Source organism: Fukomys damarensis, unplaced genomic scaffold (assembly GCF_012274545.1).
Source record: "Fukomys damarensis isolate Sample0158 unplaced genomic scaffold, DMR_v1.0_HiC HiC_scaffold_38, whole genome shotgun sequence".
NCBI lineage: Eukaryota > Metazoa > Chordata > Mammalia > Rodentia > Bathyergidae > Fukomys > Fukomys damarensis.
In genome coordinates, this window is record NW_022900950.1 from 24,389,483 (window position 1) to 24,409,938 (window position 20,456).

The 20,456-nt window shown below is 37.1% G+C and overlaps 1 protein-coding gene across 4 annotated transcripts in view; it reads right to left on the reverse strand.

Moving 5' to 3' along the window:
- Nucleotides 1-20,456, reverse strand: part of Cenpj (centromere protein J) — a 75,899-nt gene that overhangs the window by 35,825 nt on the left and 19,618 nt on the right. For all 4 annotated transcript variants that reach the window (XM_010633822.3, XM_010633824.3, XM_010633823.3 and 1 more), the window contains 5 exons: nucleotides 14,284-14,580; nucleotides 12,154-12,265; nucleotides 10,972-11,074; nucleotides 9,109-10,732; nucleotides 5,615-5,747 (listed from right to left, as the gene is read on the reverse strand). In XM_010633822.3, coding sequence (XP_010632124.1) covers nucleotides 5,615-5,747; nucleotides 9,109-10,732; nucleotides 10,972-11,074; nucleotides 12,154-12,265; nucleotides 14,284-14,580 — 2,269 coding nt within the window. The remainder of the gene's footprint in view (nucleotides 1-5,614; nucleotides 5,748-9,108; nucleotides 10,733-10,971; nucleotides 11,075-12,153; nucleotides 12,266-14,283; nucleotides 14,581-20,456) is intronic.

Consider the following 20,456-nt stretch of genomic DNA (forward strand, 5'->3'; position numbering starts at 1 on the left):
AAAAAAAAAAAAAAAAAAAAAAAAAAAAAAAAAAAAAAAAATGTGTGTTTGCGTGTGTGTGTGTGTATACACAATATATTATATATATTTCTAAAGTAATGAAATAGAGCATTTAAAAGGTTATCTTGGGTTTTAAAATAAATTTTCACTTTTTAACTGTCATTACTGTGTAATAAATATTTTTACAATATATAATTTGAAAATCAAAGATTTTAAAACAATTAGTCTTTAAAATTTGAATTTTAAACATATTCAAAATATAAATACAGTAGATGATTTTCCTTATTAATGGATGACCACAGGTCTAGAATTCTTTATTTGGATTATCTAGCTCCAGATATATTTTAAAATTCATAATTTTTCACATTTTAGAAAAGAAATACACGGGCCAGGGGTTTAGCTCAGTGGTTCCAGTGCCTGCCTCACAAGCACAAGGTCCCAAGTTCCATCACCAATACCAAAAAAAAAATAAAATAAAATAAATAAATAAAAAAATTTAGCAGTGCTGTTGGGGAAAATGGTGGGACAAGAAGCTTCAGGAATCTCTCCTTCTACCAAACAACTATCAAGCTGGCAGAGCTGTCAGAATCAACACTTTGAAATTGCAGTCTGTCTAAACAAAGGTTTGCAGCACTCTGCAAGTGCTGGACAAAGGCTGAGAAATGGAGGTGCATTTTGGCATTTACACAGGTACAACTATCATCCCTCAGTTCCCAGCTTTATATCAGGCAGCCATCAGGATCATGGCCTCCATCTGAGCACCATACTGGTGCCAAGGTGAGCATAGCACCAGGCTGTGTAGGTTCTGATCCACCACAGTGCCTGGCACAGAGGCCAAACATCACTTCAAACCTCCTACCAGAAGATCCCTGTGGAGACAGTTTACGAATACAACTCTTGTTTTCTTTTCTTATAGATCCAGATATTTAAGGAAGTATCTATCAAGTCTCTAGCTGGTGTGGAGATATTAACAAAATATTTAAGCAACCACACATGACAAGTAGTACAATCAACAAGAGTCACTGGGAAAGCCACAAATGTACAACTGCAACACTTGAAGAGTAATAAAAGCAATCAGAAGAATCTGATTCCCAGAGTTACCACAAGACAACATTCAAAAAGTTCAGTTTTCATTAAAGAATGACAAACCATCCGAAAAAACAAGAAAATACGGCCCATGTACAGTGAAAAAGATTAACAGAAACTGTCACTGTGGAAAAGGAAACCAGCCATGGGACTTACTACTCAAGACTTTAACTGTCTCAGATATGCTCAAAGAGCTAAAGGAAACTACAAAGAATTAAAGAAAGCCTGGAGAATGATACATAAACAAACTGCAAATTTCAATAAAGAGATACGCATTGTAAAAAGGTACTAAACATAAATCTGGAGCTGAAAAATTTAACAGCTGAAGAATTTCACTAGAGGGATTTAACAGTATGGCTGCCTTGAAGGTAGCAAAAGGAATCACTCAGTCTAAGGAGCACAAGGACAAAAATAAGTAGAAGTAACCAGAGCCTAAGGACCTCAGGTGCCATGAGGTTACACCTATACACATCATCCCAGTCACAAAGAAGAGAGAAGGGGACAAAAGAATATAGAAAGAAACAAGGGCTAAAAATGTCCCAAACTTATGAAAAATATGAATAACACAGCCATGTGGCTCAAAGACTCCAAATAAGAAAATCTTGAAGAGATGCACAAAAAGACATAACTGCCAAAAGACATAGTCTTGAAAGTAGCATCAGAGAACCACCTTCTAATATATAAGGTATCCTCAATAATTGAAGACTGTCTCATCAAAGACAATTTGGCCACAGGTAGTGAGATGAGATGATATATTTAAAATGCTGAAAAACTGTAAACCAAGAATTCTATAGCTGGTAAATTGATCCTTCAAAAATGAAGCTGGGTATTCAGTGGCAGAGTACTTGCCTACTACACACAAGCCCTGGGCTTATGTCCCAGCACTGCAAAGAAATGAAAAAAATTTCCAAATAGCCAGGCATGATGGCATATACCTGTAATCCGTGCACTCAGGAGGCTGAGGAAGGAAGACTGCCACAAGTTCAAGGCTAGCCTGAACTACATAGACAGACCCTGTTACCAAAAAAAAAAAAAATAAAAAAAAAAAAAAAAAAGAAAGAAATGTCCAAATCAACAATAGCTGCAGTTTAGCTTACTACAATTAGACTTGTCCTTCAAGAAAACACTAAAGAGTCATTCAGACTGATGCAAAAAGGCTCTAGACAATAATGCAAAGTGATATGAAGAAATAAAGATACTGTCAATAGCAGTACCATGAAAAAACTAGAGATATAGCTCAGTGGCACAATACTTACCTACCATGTGTAATGCCATGATTAATACCAAGTACAGCAAAAAAAAAAAAAAAAAAAAGAAGTATAATTGTATTCCTGATTAGTAACTCTTCTTTTAATTCCATAAAAGACAAATGCCAAATACAATAATTATACAAGAGACCAGATCCCCAAAATTCATGAGTTATGTTCCTGGAGCATATGCAAATTTTGAAAAAATCTGGAATTTCAGATGTGGTATAAAAAAATAGTGCCTGTAAATGCCTATTTGTATTGCTATGCCTCCTACAGTTATGTAATTTAGTAAAACACTGCATTAATAAAGCTTTAGAAGTACAGGGTGTTTTGGCAGCATCTTAGGGATCTTGGGGCTTTAAGAAGAACAAAACTGACAACACTGGCGATAGCTATGCAATCTATTATGATGGGGGAATGCTGGTGCATCAGCCAGAAATGGGTTAGATAGCAGCCAGATAGCAGCAAGGAGAACTGAACAGCGCTCTCAAATTGGCTACTTACAAACTTCCCACCAAAACAATAACTACAGAGGGTATTTGTGGTTTCCACAAACTGCAAGGGTTTCCAAGAACTACTGAGGCCAGGAACTCTGAGCCAAAATTTCTTTGGGGTATACTGTCAACTTATGTTAATGAGCACATAGTGAACAAAGATACAATTTGCAACAATCACAACACAAAGGAGGGGTGAGCAGAGGAAGTAGAAGCAAAAGGCCAGGGATTTAGCTCATTGTTTCAGTGGCCTTTCTTGCAAGCGCAAGGACCTGAGTTCAATCCCCAGTACCAAAAAAAAAATTACTGACAGAAAACTTCCCAAACAGAGCAAAAGAATTTGACATGCAGCTAGGCAAGGCATATAAGACTCCAACTAGCCATGATAAAAAAAAAATCTACACCTAAACATATAATAGTCAAGATCCCAGAAACCCAACAGAAGAACAAAATACTACAAGCAATTACAGAAAAGAAACAAATTACATTCAAAGGAAACCCCATCAGAATCACAGCAAATTTTTCAACCCTTAAGTCAAAGAGAGCCTGGAGTGAGGTACTTCAAGCCCTAAAAGAAAACAAGCTCCAACCTAGACTGATGTATTGTGCAAAACTTTTTTTTTTTTAAACAGGGTCTCACTATGTAGTGAGACTGACCTGGAACTCACTATGTAGCTCAGGCTGGTCTCGAACTCACAGTAATCCTCGGGCCTCAGCCTCCCAAGAGTGCTGGGATTACAGGTGTGTGCCACCACGCCCAGCCCAAAGCTATCTTTCAAAACTGATGAGGAAATAAGATACTTCCATGACAAAAGAACACCTAAGAAACTTCATGAATACCAAACCAGCACTCCAAACAATTCTAAACAATATCCTAGAAAAACACAATGAAGTTCACAACTCCATGACGCTCAACAGAGCAAAGCCATCAAGCAAGGCAAAAAATTAAAGGGGGGGAAAATAAAAAATAAAAGAGCCAACCACAGGAAAATAACATGACAAGAATAAGTTAATACATACCAGTTACAACCATCAATGTTAATGGCCTCAATTCATCAATCAAAAGAAATAGACTGGCAGAATGGATTGAGAAGCAAAATCTAACAATATGCTGTATACAAGAAACACATTTAATTCAAAAAGAAATTCATAGACTGAAAGTAAAAGGATGGAAAACAGTTCTCCACGCAACAGGAACCCAGAAAAAAAGCAGGGGTAGCTACCTTATTTGCAGACAAAGTAGATTTCAAACTAAAACTAATTAAGAGAGACAAAGAAGGGAACAATCCAAGAAGAGATAACAAACATAAATATATATGCACTAAATACTAATACCCCCATTAATACAAAACAAGTATTAATGGACATGAAAAACCAAATTAGCACTAATACAACTGTAGTAGGGGACCTGAATACCCCACTCTCACAAACAGATCATTTACACAAAAAAATCAAAAACAAAATATCAGAACTGAACCAAGCTTTTGAACAAATGAATTTAATAGATGCTTACACAGTGTTCCACCCCCCAAAATCAGATTACACATTCTTTTTGGCTGCACACAGGTCATTCATCAAAACAGACCACATGCTCGCTCTCAGAACATGTTTAAGTAAACGCAAAGGAATTGAAGTTATCCCCTGTATATTATCAGACAATAGCGCCATTAAATTGGAGATCAATAGCATAAGAAACCATAGGAACTCCACAAACGCACAGAAAGAATTAATTTCTGGGACCTCATCTTATTAAAAAGCTTTGCAAAGCAAGAAAATCCACCAATAGAGTGAAGAGATAACCCACAGAGTGGGAAAAAATTCTTAACAGCTACTCAGATAAAGGACGATTATCTAGAATACATAAAGAACTTTAAAAAATTGGACTTCCCAAATTTAAAGACCCAGGGCAAAAACAGGCATCTGAAATAAAAAGACACTTCTCAGATGAAGAATTAGAAATGCCAAATAAATATATGAAAAAATGTTTAACATCATTTGTGAAATGCAAATTAAAACAATGCTGAGATTCTACCTCACTCCAGAAAGAATGACTGCCACCAAGAAATCAACCAGTAACAAATTCTGAAGGGGAAGTAAGGAAAAAGAAACCCTTCTCCACTCTTGGTGGGAGTGTAGACTGGCGCAGCCATTGTGGAAATCAGTGTAGAGATTCCTCAAAAAACTAAAACTAGAGGTTCCATTTGACCCAGCTATACCTCTTCTTGGTATCTCCCCAAAAGAATTAAATGCATCACAGCACAGCAGTTTATGCACACCCATGTTTATAGTGCACAATTTGCAACAGCTAAATCTTGGCAATAGCCCAAATGACTGACAAGTGGATAAAAAAGATGTGGCTTTTGTATAAAATGGAGTACTACCATGCCATAGAGAAAGATGAGCTTGAGGCATTTATAGCTAAATGGGTGGACCTTGAGACCACACTTCTAAGTGAAATAAATTTGACACATGTTTAAATACTCCCTTGTTTCTCTGGTGTGACTGGAAGTGGAAATAAGGACTGAAATGTATAATGGATGTTGGGAAATGGGAAGAAAGTGTTCAAATAGGAAAGGGAACAAGGGAAGAAGGAGGGAGAAAGGAAGGACGGGACAAGAAAAAAAGTGAAAATAGAAGGAAAAATGGAAACAAAGCTTTTGTACATAGGGAGGGACAGGGCTTGAGGGACAAGAATAGGATAAAATAAAATTTAAATTTTAAAAAAAATATATTTTACACACAATCTTCAAAAATAATTTTTCTTATCTCAAGATACAAACATACCTGAATTTTTCCATGGCACTTTCTCGTTCCATGCGGAGCTTAGCCAAAGAGGTATTCTCAGCTTTAAATTTTTTTATTTCTGTTTCCAATTCAACAACTTTCTCTAGCAAAGCCTGGGATCGAGCACTATCACCTGCAAAACAGTCCATGAATACTGAATTTCACAACAGGTCTTACAGCAGCAAAAACACTACCTATCTTCTCCTAAGAGCCAAGAATATGGCAAAACCCCTGGGCCATCATGGTGCATTAGAATCAAAGTTTCAAATAGCAAAAAGGAAAAGAAACTGGCCTAACTTTAAGAAAGAATTAATTTTACTCAAGAATATCAATTTGACAAGAAATCAACATTACAGATAAAATGAAATCAATCAAACCAATTTTTTGAAAGACCAATCAATAACAGCTGAGTGTGGTGATGTACACCTACAATCTCAGCATTCGGGGAGGCTGAGGGGGTTGAATTAAAAGTTTAAACCCAGCCTCGGCAACATAGTCACTCAGCAAGACCCAAATGCAAAATAAAAAAATTTTTTAAAAAGGGCTAGGGGTTGGAGATTTAGCTCAGCGGTGCCGCTGCCTGCCTCGCAAGTGCAAGGTCCCAAGTTCGATACCCAGTACCAAAAAAATTAAATTAAAAAAAATTAAAAAGGGCTGGGAATATACCTCAGTGCAAAGGCCCTGGGTCCAAAACTCAGTACTACTAAATAAGGTAGGTAGGTAGGTAAATAAATAAGATACCTCAAAGGGCTAGTTAACACCAAAATCAAAGTTTGCTGCCCCATGCTACTAACCAAAGAAATACACATTAAGATTTATTTCCTTTATCTAATTTGCTTTTTAAATAATAAAATAGTCAATGTTTCTTCAACTGAAATAAGCATTTTATCATGTGGTACTACCCTTCTGTAAAATACAAGACTAACAGGATGAGGCCAGTCTATAATATATGTCTCTATCATATTACAAAAACAGGAAAAATTATTGAAAGGAAGTTCACAAAAATGATATAGTAGTTACCTTTGGAAAGTTTACTTATAAGTATTTTTGCTTCTTCTTAAACTTTCAAACTTCATGAAAAAAGTATTACTTTTACCATTAGAATTTGTTTTTTAAATAAATCAAAACTTAGATTTTAAAGCATTGAATGCTCTATAAAAAATATGGGGCTTATGGGGAAAAAATTCAGAGCTTGTATTGCAATAAAATAGTTGTTTTTCAATAAAATCTTGAAAAGGCATCACATCAACACAGCCATTAAAGAGAGGGAGGCAAATGTGGTAGAATATTCAAATTTCATCAGAAACAAGGTACAGAAAACTGTATGTTTTCATTTGTATATAACAGAATTAAACATACACTCAGATGTTTAATATGAGCAATTCATTCAGAGTACACAAATAAAATGGTAATGCTGACACCACTAAGAAAAGGGGCCTACAACTACAGAGCTAGTGAAGGACAGAAAGTTATTTTTATAGTAGTCCCCCTTATCCAGTTCTACTTCCCTCAGTTTCAGTTACAGTCAAACACAGAGCAAAATTACTAAATAGAAAATTCTAGAAATCAACAATAAATTTTAAGCCCATCTGGCATGTGAATCATCCCTCTGTCCACATCACCCAACCATGAGTCACTTAGTGGCCATCTTATTATCAAACTGATGGTTGTGACCTTCCAATGCTTATGTTCAAATAACCCTTATTTTCCTTAATAATGTCCTCAAAGCACAAGAGCAGTGGTACTGGTAATTTGAATATAACAAAGAAAATTCACAAACTGCTTCCTTTAAGTAAAAATTATGTACAGATAAGAAAAAGCACAGTATTTATAGGGGTAAACACTATCTTCATTGGGGATCCAAAGCAGACTACTGTACCATATGCTTTTTTGCTCAGGTTTGATAAGCTAAATGTGTGAGTTGGTAAAATAACTGAAACAGACACATGTGGTGGTGAAGACCTGCAATCCCAGCACTCTGGGAAGCTAAGACAGGAAGATGGCAAATTCAAACCCAGCCTGGGCAACTTAAGAGACTTAGCAACCTTGTCTCCAATTAAAACAAATAAAAACTGGGGGGCCGGGGATTTAGCTCAATGGTGCTGCCACCTGCCTCACAAGCACAAGGTCCTGAGTTTGATCCCCAGTACAAAAATAAAATAAAATAAATAAATAAATAACTGGGGATGTATCTGAGTGGGTTAAATCCCCAGAACTAAAGAAAAAAAAAGAAGAAAGAATTGTAGAATAGGTAAGTTAGATATTTTCTAGGCAGTTACACAGGGCCAGCCCTGTAGAAGCCAACATGAAGGACAGTTAAAGAACCAACAGGGAAGACACATTCACAGAAGGCCAGACTTGTAAAAGAAAAGGAACTAGCACTGATATTCTAAATATGTATAAGGCCGATATTCTAAGATTCTCTAAAAAGGTATAGGGGCAGGGATTTGGCTCTGTGGTTCAGCTGCCTGTCTCGCAAGTGCAAGGGGCCCAAGTTCGAGCCCTTTCAAAAAAAATAAATAAATAGGTATCAATCATTTGGATGAGGGACCAAGATCTTCCAAGATCCCTAATCCATTCCTTACCAAAAATCCTTGCTCATTTCTTGTACACATACATGCTACATGGCTTGCCTCCCCACTGGATCCCCATTTAATCAATATTACATAAGTGACTATACTTGCCATAATCTTTTTTTTTGGGGGGGGTACTGGGGATCGAACTCAGGTCCTTGCACTTGTGAGACAGGTGGCAGAACCTCTGAACTAAATCCCCAGCCCACTTGCCATAATCTTATTGGTTGTTTATAATTTTGTCCACCTTGTTATTTCCCATTGGATCACTATTATCTAAGCAACTGTACTAGTAATTTTACTAGTAGACTACAGTTTCATCCACCTTGGACCTGCCTCACCTTGTGGCTTTGACCCATAAAACATCTTTGAGAAGAAGGGTAAGAAGGTAACCCATTTTCCGGGCCCCTTCGGTCTCTCTTAAACAGAAGCTATCTTTTTTCTCAATAAATTTTTCCTATTCTTAACCTCCGTTGTTCCTAGAATTCATTCTTTTGGGGGGGAGGTACCGGGGATAAAATTCATTCTTTGATTTTAGAGAACATGAACTATCATTTCAAATATCTAGTAGGTTTGGGAGTTACATCTATTCCCTCTATATATCCGAAGGAAGCAAACAAGCCAGCAAGCTATGGGTTGGGAATGTAACTCAGTAGCAGAGTATATGCTTAATGAGTATGCATGAGGCCTTGGGTTCAATCCCAAGCACCACCAAGATAAAGAAAAAAGGTTACCTCAGCAGTGCATTTGCATCTCTTTATACTAGTGACATTATTTAGAATCACAAAATAATTTTTTACACATCACCCACTAAAGTTGACAATTACTGAGCAACAATATTAGGATTTTAAATATTCTGACAACATACTGGTAAAATAATGTTACATCTGTAATATTCTGATAAATATTCTGCTGACTCACCAGATGGTTGGTCTTGACTCAGACTTAACTTGGGCTCATTTCCCAAGTATAAATCTGATTTTGGTTTCAGTTTCAAAGAAGGGAAGAATTTCATCATCAGTTCTGATGTGGGAGGGGGACTTGTGCTCCTATTAGACTTGTTCAGGTCTTCTCCCTTCTTGACTGGTGCAACTTTCCTTTTTATTGTTTTGTCCAGGACATATTCGTCATTATTAGGATATCCTGTCTGTGGCATCTCATAAAAGGATTCATCTTCAAGAGTAACATCATGTTTACATGAATTCTCTTCAAGGTCAGTCCAAGATCTTTCATCATCAAAGTCAATTTTATTCATACTTAGTGACAAAGGTCTTCTTGAAGGTTCAGATACTTTAGTTTTCATGTTTTCTGTTACAACAGACTCATCACTGCTATAATCTTTATCAGATAAATCCAGGTCAACATCTCTCCTTCTATCTTCTTGTGTCCTGATGTCTCTAAAAGGTCCCTTGCCATCACAGACTTGTGGACTGTCCTCTCTTTTGCTGAAACCTCCCTCTCTATCCTCCCAGGGTGGCTTTATGGTAACATCAAGCTGCTCCTCAGAGTCAGTGCTACTGTCACTGCCTGTAACACCTTCATCATCCACATTCCATGGCGTTTGACTTTGAGAAGTGTTCCGCTGGAAGTCTTCATCACTAATTTTGCAAGATAGTTCCTTCAATCCATGAGATGAGGATGCAGAATCAAGTGGTATGGCTCTTATCTCACACTCACTCCCATTTTCAAGGGCAGGATTAGGGACTGGATCCTCACTGCAGTTACTCTCAGTCCTGAAAACCACCGGATGCGTCTTCTGTTGCACAGCTTTGACAGGAGTTGAAGACATCCGGTGACCTTTGCAGATCTGTTGATCCTTTTCTAAGATTTTCATTACAAATGAGGAATTACTAGAAAATGAAATTTCATCAGCAGCTTTTTCTAAAAATAAAAATTCATCTAATTCCAAGCTTTCTTTTTCCTTTTCTTGTTCCCAATGCTCTAATTTTTTCTGAAGAGAAATGTCAAGAGATGAGCCTAACTCTTTAACTGTCTCACTTATGGGCCTCTTAGAAGCCATGCAGCTGACAGGTCTTACTGAAAGAGGTGGTCTATCTTTCGCCTGTGTCTTATTCCATACTTTGCAGCCAGTATCACAGGGCTTTGTACACTCAGGTACATTTTCTTTGTTAGAGTCACCTTTCTTTTCTAACTTGATCTTCTCTCTCAATTGTCCATTACATTTCTTTCCTATCTGTATTTTTGATCCTGAGGGAGAGACACTTTTCCTATTATAGCTTTTAGGCACTTTTGGCTTCTGACTGAGTGCCACAGAACCAGTCTTGATTCCAGCTTTATTTTCCTTCTTAACAGTAGAGTTTTCTGAACATAGTTCTTTATTTATAAGTGCAGTTTTTCGCTGGAATTGTTGTCTATCTACTTTGAACAGAGGTTGCTCCTCTGAAGTATTCTGGTTAGTCCCTAATTTACTTTCTTTCCCTTTTTGAAGCTTAGATTTAGCATTAGTAAACCTGGCTAAACCTTCTCCTCTTTTTAAGAAAGGCTGTTTGGGTTTTGTTTTCATTATCAATTGGCCCTCTGATTCCTAAAATAAAAGAACAATAGTTGAATTAATTCTGCTGTATCATTGTAATCTCGAGGTTATTTTTTAAGCAAATTATGAGTAACTCTCTACAGCTTTAGAATGATTTAATCAAGCCAGGGATTTAGCTCAGTGATTTCGTCACCTGCCTTGAAAGCACAAGGTCCTGGAGTTGGATCTCTGGTACCAAACCCAGAAACAAAAAAGTTGAATAATTTAATCAAAAGAGTTCAAATGCTTACTCTTAGCTGTTTTTGTTTAAGTTCTTGTTCATCCAACTGAATCTGTTCTTCTAGGTAGTCTTCAAATGTCTGTTTCCTTTCTCTGATGGCAGCTTTAATAGGCCTAATCACAAAAAACAAAATAATTTAACATGAAAGTCTTAAGTGTGGATATTTTACACTCAGCGTAACTAAAACAGATACCCCAATGACATGAACTAACCTTTTTCAAAGTCAAGGGACAAGGTCTAGGGTGTAACTCAATGGTAGATAGAATGTGCACTTAGCATTTACAAGACCCCAGCTCTGATCCAAAGCACCAAGACAAAATTTTAAAAACCCAAAGTCAAAGATCTCCTTTTTTAGATTCTCCTTTGAGAATCTAATGAAAGCTATAATCCCCACAACCCCCAAAATACATAAATATATAATACTCTGTCCATGATTTGAGGTACTTTTTTCAGTATTTAGAATTGAACCCAAGGCCTTCACAATAAGCTAGAACTCCAACACTTTTTTTTTTTTTTCAGTACCAGAGATCAAACTCAGGACCTTGCACTTGAGAGGCAGGCACAGTGCCACTGAGCTAAATCCCTGGCCCTCCAGCACTTTTTTTTAAATCAGTACATATGAGTTATATAGCTTGGAGGTTTCATTTTGGCATATTTTTACATTCATTTAACCTACTTTGATCATTTCCACCAAAATATGTTTTTTTTAAATTAAGAAAGATTCTTAACAATTTGAATAAAGCCACAATCAAGTCATTTTGCTTATACTATGACATATATTAAAACATTCCAAATACTTAAGGAAATAATAAAAGATACTCTATTTTTGCCATAAACCAGTTCTATAACTTAAATTATAGAATTATAACTTATAAATGTTACCAAATGTGAAATTCTACTACTCTTCAGAATTTACCATATGAGAAATTAATTTTATCCTGTTGTTTCTCCCAAGTGAGAAAGTTTGCTAACTGAACTATATGCATCTCCCAACCTCCTTCTGATGCTGATAGTATATGACAGAGGTTGTATTATCAGTCTTATAGTTAGAAACACATTCAAGTGAAACAAGAAAACTGGGGCCAGGGATTTAGCTCAGCAGTTCAGTGGCCTGCCTTGCAAGCGCAAGGACCAGAGTTCAATCCCGGTACCAAAAAAAAAAAGAAAAGAAAACTGCAGGTCATAACAGTACCGTTCTTCTATATTAACCACTTCTGAGGAATCACCAATATTTTTTAAGCTCGTATCATTCCCTTCCTGAATCTGTTCTGCTGTTTTCTCCCAATGTGGTAAAATATTTTCTCCTAGGATAAAAATTAAGAACAATTTAGTTTAAAAAAATAGATTAAAATTTTAAAATATGAGAATTTTACAAGTTATTATACATTTTTAAATTTTTATTAAAATGTAATGTATGTCAAAAACTTTAAACACTCAAGGATTTCTTTAATATGAAAAATAAAAACTACAAAACCCCAATTAGGACACTTGACATTCTCCAAAAGACTAATGTCCTTAAAAATATTTTTTAAAACCTTTAGAAGACATTTCTGGGAAAATGGAATTCCCAAACAGGTTTGAATATTAAGGAATTAATTTCCATAGGTATAATAATACTGTTCTGATTACAAAGAGGAATGTTGTAATTTTTACTTTATACACACTAAAATATTTGGAATGAAGTATGATCATTGCATAGTATTTTCAGTTAAGTGATTGAGCAAATTATATCAATAACAGATACAAAAGCATACATATACACATATGTTGACAAATATGGCAAAATATTAATCATATAATCACTGCAGCAATCTTTCAACTTTTCCAAATGTTTAAATTTTTTCTAAATAAAAGTTTCATGAACTATATTGTGTTAAAAAGAAGACAAACGGGGAGGTTGGGGATTTGGCTCAATGGTTGTGCCACCTGTCTTGCTAGCACAAGGGCCAGAGTTTGATCCCGGTACCAAAAAAAAAAAAAGGAAGACGGTGGAGGGGACAAAGGGGCTGAGAATTTAACTCGGGGCACCACATCTGTCTCAGAGGTGCAAAATCCTGAGTTTAATCCCCAGTACAAAAAAAAAACAAAGACATTTAAGCTTTCCATGTCAACAGATTACTCTAAATTAGAAATAAAATACAAAGGTGTCCAATCATAAATGAAAAGTAAAGGTACTGTTTGGCACATTTTTTGTATTTTTCTGCAACATAATTAACTCAAAAGAGTAATACCTTAAAATTAAATTCTAAAAATACTGGAAACAATAATGACCTAACACAAAGAATACTAAACACTAATATATTATTTGAATGTTAACATACTGGGGGCAAATATTATAATATGGTTATAAATGATTATATAATATATAAAACAGACCATAAAAATGTTCCATATTGAGTGAGAAAAGAAGACAGTATTATCATACAACATGACTACAACAATGTGAAGGGAGGGAAAGAAGAAGCAGGACTAAGACTTTTAAAAAAATTTTTTTAGACTATATGGCTAGGATGGTGGTATGTGACTATTGTTGTTGCAGGTACTTGAGAAGCTAAAGTCCAAGATCACTTGGGCCCAGGTGTTTGAAACCAGCCTTTGCAACAAGTAAGACTCTATCTCAATAGAAATAACAACTGGGCAGAGGATTTAGCTCAGTGGCACCGTTGCCTAACTCACAAGTGCAAGGTCCTGAGTTTGATCCCCAGTACAAAAAAAAAAACAAAGACTAGAAAGCTGGGGATGTAGTTCGGTGGTAGAGCACTTGCCTAGTACATGGAAGGTCTTGAGTTAGATTGCCAACACTCCCCGCATCCAAAAAACGACTAACAAAAACACACCAGAATTGAGTTTGTACTATCTAGCACTAAATGCCAGTTCTCTAACTGTACTGTGCTGAGTGCTGGGAATACCAAGGTACAATAAAGACAACCCTTATCTCTGGGTTAGATTTATAAGTAGTAACTTGTACCACCAACCTCTCTCACATGTTACATCACAGTCCTCCCCATTACTACACACATTTGAATCAACTTCAAACTATTTCTAAGCTCTCAAAGAAAAATAGTATAGTATATGGGTATAGTATAGTATATAGTATATGTCTCCCTTTTTAGAAAATATGCTACATGAAGTCAGCATGAGCAACACAACTGTTCTTAGAACATCAAATACGAGCCCAGCCATGGTCTCCGTCCAGGCTTGGTGGCCAAACAGCATGCAAGACCTTACAATGAAGACCACAGAGGATTGGGAAAACACAGAAAGGCCAGGTCTTCTCTTATAATAGTTTGTACTCAAGTAAGAACATAAGAGAGAAACTCACCTGTAGGATGGTTCTGGTTTTCTTCTTTCAAATCATATTTTTTCACAATTGCTTCTTGATATTGTGACTCATGAAACAAATTGGAAGGAACACTTTTTGAAGTTAGAACAAAATTATGATGAGTCATTCTACATAAGTTGTTCTGTTCATCAGATAAAATGCTAGAAGCATGAGGCTTTTCTTGGGTTTGATTAGGGTAGACATATGATGGTGAGAAGGATGTGGCTTTCTCTCCATGTGGTACACTTCCAGGAGATTTGTACTTCTGACTCTGGTCATCAGCAAGTGAGGAAAAACCTTAAAATTAAGAAAAACAAAGCTGATCCTTCTTCCAACATTCTCTTCTGTTAAGTAGTGACATGCACCTCACAAAGTACTCTCAAAAGTGGTAAAAGTATTTTTTCTTTGTCAGGAAATGGTACTTAACAAAATCATGACATTTTGAAATTACAAAATGAATGTAGCTTGCATTAAGAGTACATCTATCCTCCACTTTCTGTGCAGACAATGTGTGCACAGTAGAAATACAGCACACCTAACTCCAACAGGCACCATTCCTGTTCCATCTGTGAGGATGACATTTTTAACTCTGGAGTCCTTGACAGACAGCTCCACAGACAGCATAATGTAGTTACACGAACGACTGAGCTATTCCCTGATGACCAATAACTCATTGCTTGTATAAGTATCACCCCCTTAAGATTACCTTTAAAATCTTGGTATCCTTAGGTGGTAGCTTTATGAGTAAATGTTCTTTAAGTTTCTAACTTTCCTGTGTTATGTTTCATCTATCTTGTTTCTTGAGTCTCTGAGTTGAATTAATCAGGGACACAGAAAGAAGGATCCCTCTGCTGTGTATTTCTAAACTGCACTTCACAGAGCCATACTAGCTATTCTGCCTGCTGTGCCAGCCCCTGAAATCCTACCAACCCTCAGCTCTCCAGGAATGCCTCAACTAAAAATGGAAGGGATGGCAGGCATGGTGGGCACGCCTGTAATCCCAGCACTTGGGAGGCTGAGGCAGGAGGATCAATGTGACTTCCAGACTAGCCTGGGCTACATAGTGAGTTCCAGGTCAGTCTCAACTACTTAGTGAGATCTTGTCTCAAAAAACCAAAAAATAAAAAAATAAAATGGAAGGGAAGATGCAATGAGAAGCGTTTTATAAAGCCTCCACTGACAGTGCTCACTTCAGCAGCACATATACTAAAACCTCCACTGCTGCTTATTACTTATCTACCTCACTTCCAGCCCACAAGTAAAACTGAAATCAGTTGATGAATGTAATCATTATGCACTGCAAAATAGTACTAACAAAAATTAAGATTAAAAAACTAGAGGGCCAAGGATTTAGCTCAGTGGCACCATGCCTGCCTTGCAAGCACAAGGTCCAGAGTTTGATCCCCAGTACCAAAAAAAAAAACCTAGAATCAGCTAAGTCTTCATTGAATATAAGTTTCAACCTTTCTTCCTTTATAGTAATTAAGTCCCCTAAATCTAAATATTTGTGGCCAATGGACATCCAGCTTCAGCCTGAAAAGATCTTTGATAAATGTCCAAAAGTACTAGTTCTCAAAGTATAATCCAGAAATCCCTGAAGAAAGACCCTCTCAGTGTATGTAAGAGGTCAAAATTATTCTCAGAAAATACATACTGATGGTGTAAAAGCAAACCAGACAATTGCTGGTACCCTGGTAGCAGTCATCCTACTTGTTCCCAGCATGCAATCACAGTTAAGGAAAAAATAGACAGGGTGGCCCATTCCTATAATCCCAGCTCGGGAGGCTGAGGCAGGAGGATTGCCAAGTTCAAAGCCAGACTGAGCAACTCAGCAAGACTCTTATCTCCAAATAAAATTTTTAAAAAGTTGGGATTCAGCTCAGTGGTAAAGTGCTTATCTATGTGTATGTGGCCCCGGGCTCAATCCCATCCTTGAAAAAAAAAAAAAAAAAAAGTTAAGAATATCCCAATGATGTAGCAAAAAACATTTTATTAAAGCTCAACTCTTAGCCAGGTATAGTGATGCACACCTATAATTCCAGTACTCAGGAGACTGAAGCAGAAGAATCACCAGGAGTTCGAGACCAGCCTGGGCTATACAGTGAGATCCTGTCCCAAAAAACCAAAAAGATCTTAACCCTTGAGCCCATGTCTTTTGAGGTACAGTTGTATAATTGAGCTCAACCACCCACTTCTTTTAAGGAATATCATTTTCAGTTAAAAGAATCAATGACAGACAAACTGATTACTTAAACTTTAGTATTTGGAAGAAACTTTCTCAAAATAAAAACAAGTGAAACATTCACTTCAAGGAAAATAATTGACAGTATTTGCTGCCCATAATAAAATCTGACCTTTCAAATATATCTCAGGATCCTCGAAAACGTGTAATAATATGAACTTCATAGCTTTACTGTATTTCAAGACTTTAAGATGAGCAGGGTGGTGCTATTATTGAGTATAACTTTTTAGACTGTGTATTAAATGACCATACTATGAAGATCCATATAATTCAGTGAATCATTATTTTCCAATGGTCAATATGGGCTAGGGTGTAGCTCAGTGGTACAGCACATACCTATCTTGTACTGGGCCCTGATTCTATCCCCAGTGCTACAAAAACAAACCAAATGACCAATGAACCAAATCATGAATGATAAAATCCACTCAAATGTCACATACTAAGCCCAGCGTAAACCAGGTGTGGTAGTGCACATTTTTAATACCAGCACTCTGGAGGTTAAGGCAGGAGGATCACTGAAAGCTCAAGGCCAGCCTGGACTACACAGTGAGTTCAAGGCCAGCCTGAACTACACAGTGAGAGTCTGTCTGAAAAAAAAATAATAAAAGCCAGGTGCAGCAGTACATGCCTATAATTCGAGCACTTGAAAGGCTGAGTCAAGAGGACTATGAGTTCAAAGCCAGCCCGGATTACACAGTAAGTCCCTGACTTAACAAACATTCAAGCTGCGAACTTTCACAGATACCAATGGACCTTGAATTACAAACATTGGTAGGTATGAACAAAAAGCAGAAATAACTCATATGTCTGCTGGACATTATCACAATTGTGCTGCTGTACACTTACTGTATAGTGCAGTAGTGTACAGTAGTACAGTGCTCAATCAGAGCCCAGTATGTCTGGAAGTAAAATGAAAAGCAGTGGTGACACGAAAGGGACTGATAGGAAGTGCTAAGCTTTCTTTGTTGTACTTACAAACAAATCCAACTTATAAATGTTCTCCTGGAATGAAACTCATTCATAAGTCAGGGACTTTCTTTTTTTTTTTTTTTTGGTACACGGATCAAACTTGAAACCTTGCGCTTGCGAGGCAGGCAGTGGCACCATTGAGCAAAATCCCCAGCCTTCGGGGACTTATAACGAAACTGTCTCAACACACACACACACAAAGTCAAGGCATTCAATATGTTTAATATTTTAATAGGGTAAAAAAATTAATGCAAATTCAACATGGCTGAAAGGAAGAGGAGTCACACTGGACCTATTCAAAGAAAAATCAATTAAAAACACAGGTAATTAAAAAAAAGGGAGACATACATTCTGATGCCAAAACCAATCGGAAATAAGAGACTAGTAGATCAAATAAAATATAGGCTTAATAAAACAGTGCATCAGCCCACTGGATTATCAGTGACATGGGTAGCACCAAGCAAGAATCGCCATACTGAGAAGTCCCCAAGAAACCGATGGAATGAAAGGGTGTGGCTAACTCAAACCACACAAAATAAATTTGGGAAAGATGGCTTTTTGTCTCTTTTGCTTTCCTCCTCACAAAGGACACTGCAGCCTGGCAGGAGATTTTGCTGGCAATGACAGAGCTGAGAGACCAGAAAACTGCTCCTTCCTCTATGTCATGCACAGCAGAGGTAGGGAAAAAAGTGACTGTCAACCAGTGGCTTGAGACAAAGGCCCAGATGCATTCTTGGGATATGAGCAACCTAAGGTCAGCACTTAACCCACTGAAGAAAAGCAGACTGAAGAGACCAAGGAGCCTTGGGTTGTATTTGCAGTCACCCCCAGCACCCTCATCCCCCACCCTACCACAAGTAGAAGGACAGGATAGAGAAGTGCCAGTAGGGATAAAACAGAAGAGGCTGTGCAAAGACCAAGTGAAGCCAACTGTACACAGGACTGGGAGCAGCCCTGGGTTATTCCTGCCTGACACCACAGCAACCCACAATCAGGAGGCTTGGGTGGGCCAGAGAGAAATATCCAAAAAGCTGCTGGCTAAGGACGGGCCCAGCTCCCATAAGATCAACTCAGTACCCAGTACTAATTCTATGGCAAACTTGGTGGGAGTCCACAGCAGTTTGGGGACACTACCTGTCTTGGACAGAACTGTGGATTCCAGAGGAATTTTTTTTTCTTTGTTGGTTATTTCCTTTTTCTGGCTGGTTGGGGCTTTTTGTTGTTGTTGTTGTTGTTGTTGTTGTTGTTTACCTTTATTTTTATCTTGTTCTACTCATCTTCTTTCTCTCTTTCCTCAACTATCTGAGTTTATGATATTTTCTTGTGAGTGAAAATCTTCTTATCTTTCTGGTTCACTAAGATACTCTTGCTTTATTCTTCATGCTTTCTCCTCTTCTCCAGTTTCCCACACACTGGGTAATCATCTGTTGTCCTTCAATTATCTCTGTTTTGCCCCCTAACTCTCTTAAATTCCTCCCCCACAGTGGGTAAAATCACTCCACTAAGGAGAAATTCATTGCATCGTACAAGTTCCTGGTTTATGTTGGATTGTGGTATGTAACTGTGGATCTTGCTCCTGTGGTCAAAGGTATCAAATTAATAGCTACCACAGTTTGTCAGTTTCCAGACTGTGCTTGATGCTACTGATATTGCTAGCTGTACTTCTTTAGCCAGGATGTCACACCTGTTGTAATCAAGTTTTTCTCCCTTGTATGACAACACTGCAGTTGTCTGGGGCCATAACCATCACCACAGTCCCATTAACAAAATATTGGGTACTGGACCAAGTAAATAGCAATTTCTGATCCTTAATAAATTGGAAAGGTAAGATTTTGGGACAGACACAAAGACAGAGAACCACATACACCCAGAATACATCTTTGAGGAACAGACATTTCCTTAGGGAAGATATAATACTAGTGATAAAGCTATCTGCCATAAGAAATTTACAAACATCAATACAGACAACAAAATAAAGCTGAAAAGAAAAATAAAAAATGACAAGACACAGAAGCAAAATGCAATCCTAGACCTCCAGACCACCTAGGACAAGTCCAGGGGAAAACAAGACAAAGGAAATTGGAAGTCACCCACCTGAATTTTTTGAAATGATAGAAGTAGAAGTAAAAAACAGATGCATGAGGTTAGAGATGCAAAAAAAAAAAAAAAAAGAATGATGATGAAAATAAAGGACATTTTCAATGAATCTAGGGTAGACATACAAAAAATATAGAGGAGCTTAGGAAAATGATAAAAACCAAGAGTTCCCAACATAGGAAAGAAATGGAAACTGTGAAACAGATTCAAATAGACATCCAAGGATTAAAAATTCCACTGAAAGTATACACAATAGATTGAAGGTGAGGATAGAATTTCTGATCCAAAAGACTGGACTGAAGTTAACAACCATGAAAAGAAAGATATCTCAAAAAATGTCAAGGAACCATGAAAAAAATCAATCCAACAGCTGCAAGATGACACAAAGAAAAACAATGTAAGACTGATCTGAATCAATGAGAAAGTCAGATAGTACAAATGCCATAAAAAGCCTGTTCAAAGAAGTAATGGCACAAAACTTCACAAAAAATGGAAAAAAGAATTTAACACACAAAGAAGTGAAGGATACAGAACTCCAATTAGCCATGACCAATAAATCTACACAAAGGAATATCATTACAAGATCCAAGAAATTAATATCAAAAGCTGTTAGAGAAAATAAATCACCTACAAGAGAAAGCCCATCAGAATCACATCAACTCAAACCCTTAAGTCAAGGAAAGCTTGGAATGAAGTATTTCAGATTCTGAAAGAAAACAACCTCCAACCCAGACTGATATACTCTGCAAAACTATCTTTCAAATTCAGTGGAGAAGGCCAGGGATGTAGCTCAATGGTGTTGCACTTGCCTATCAAGTGCAAGGTCCCAAGTTCAATTACCAGTACAAAAAAAAAAAAAAAAAAA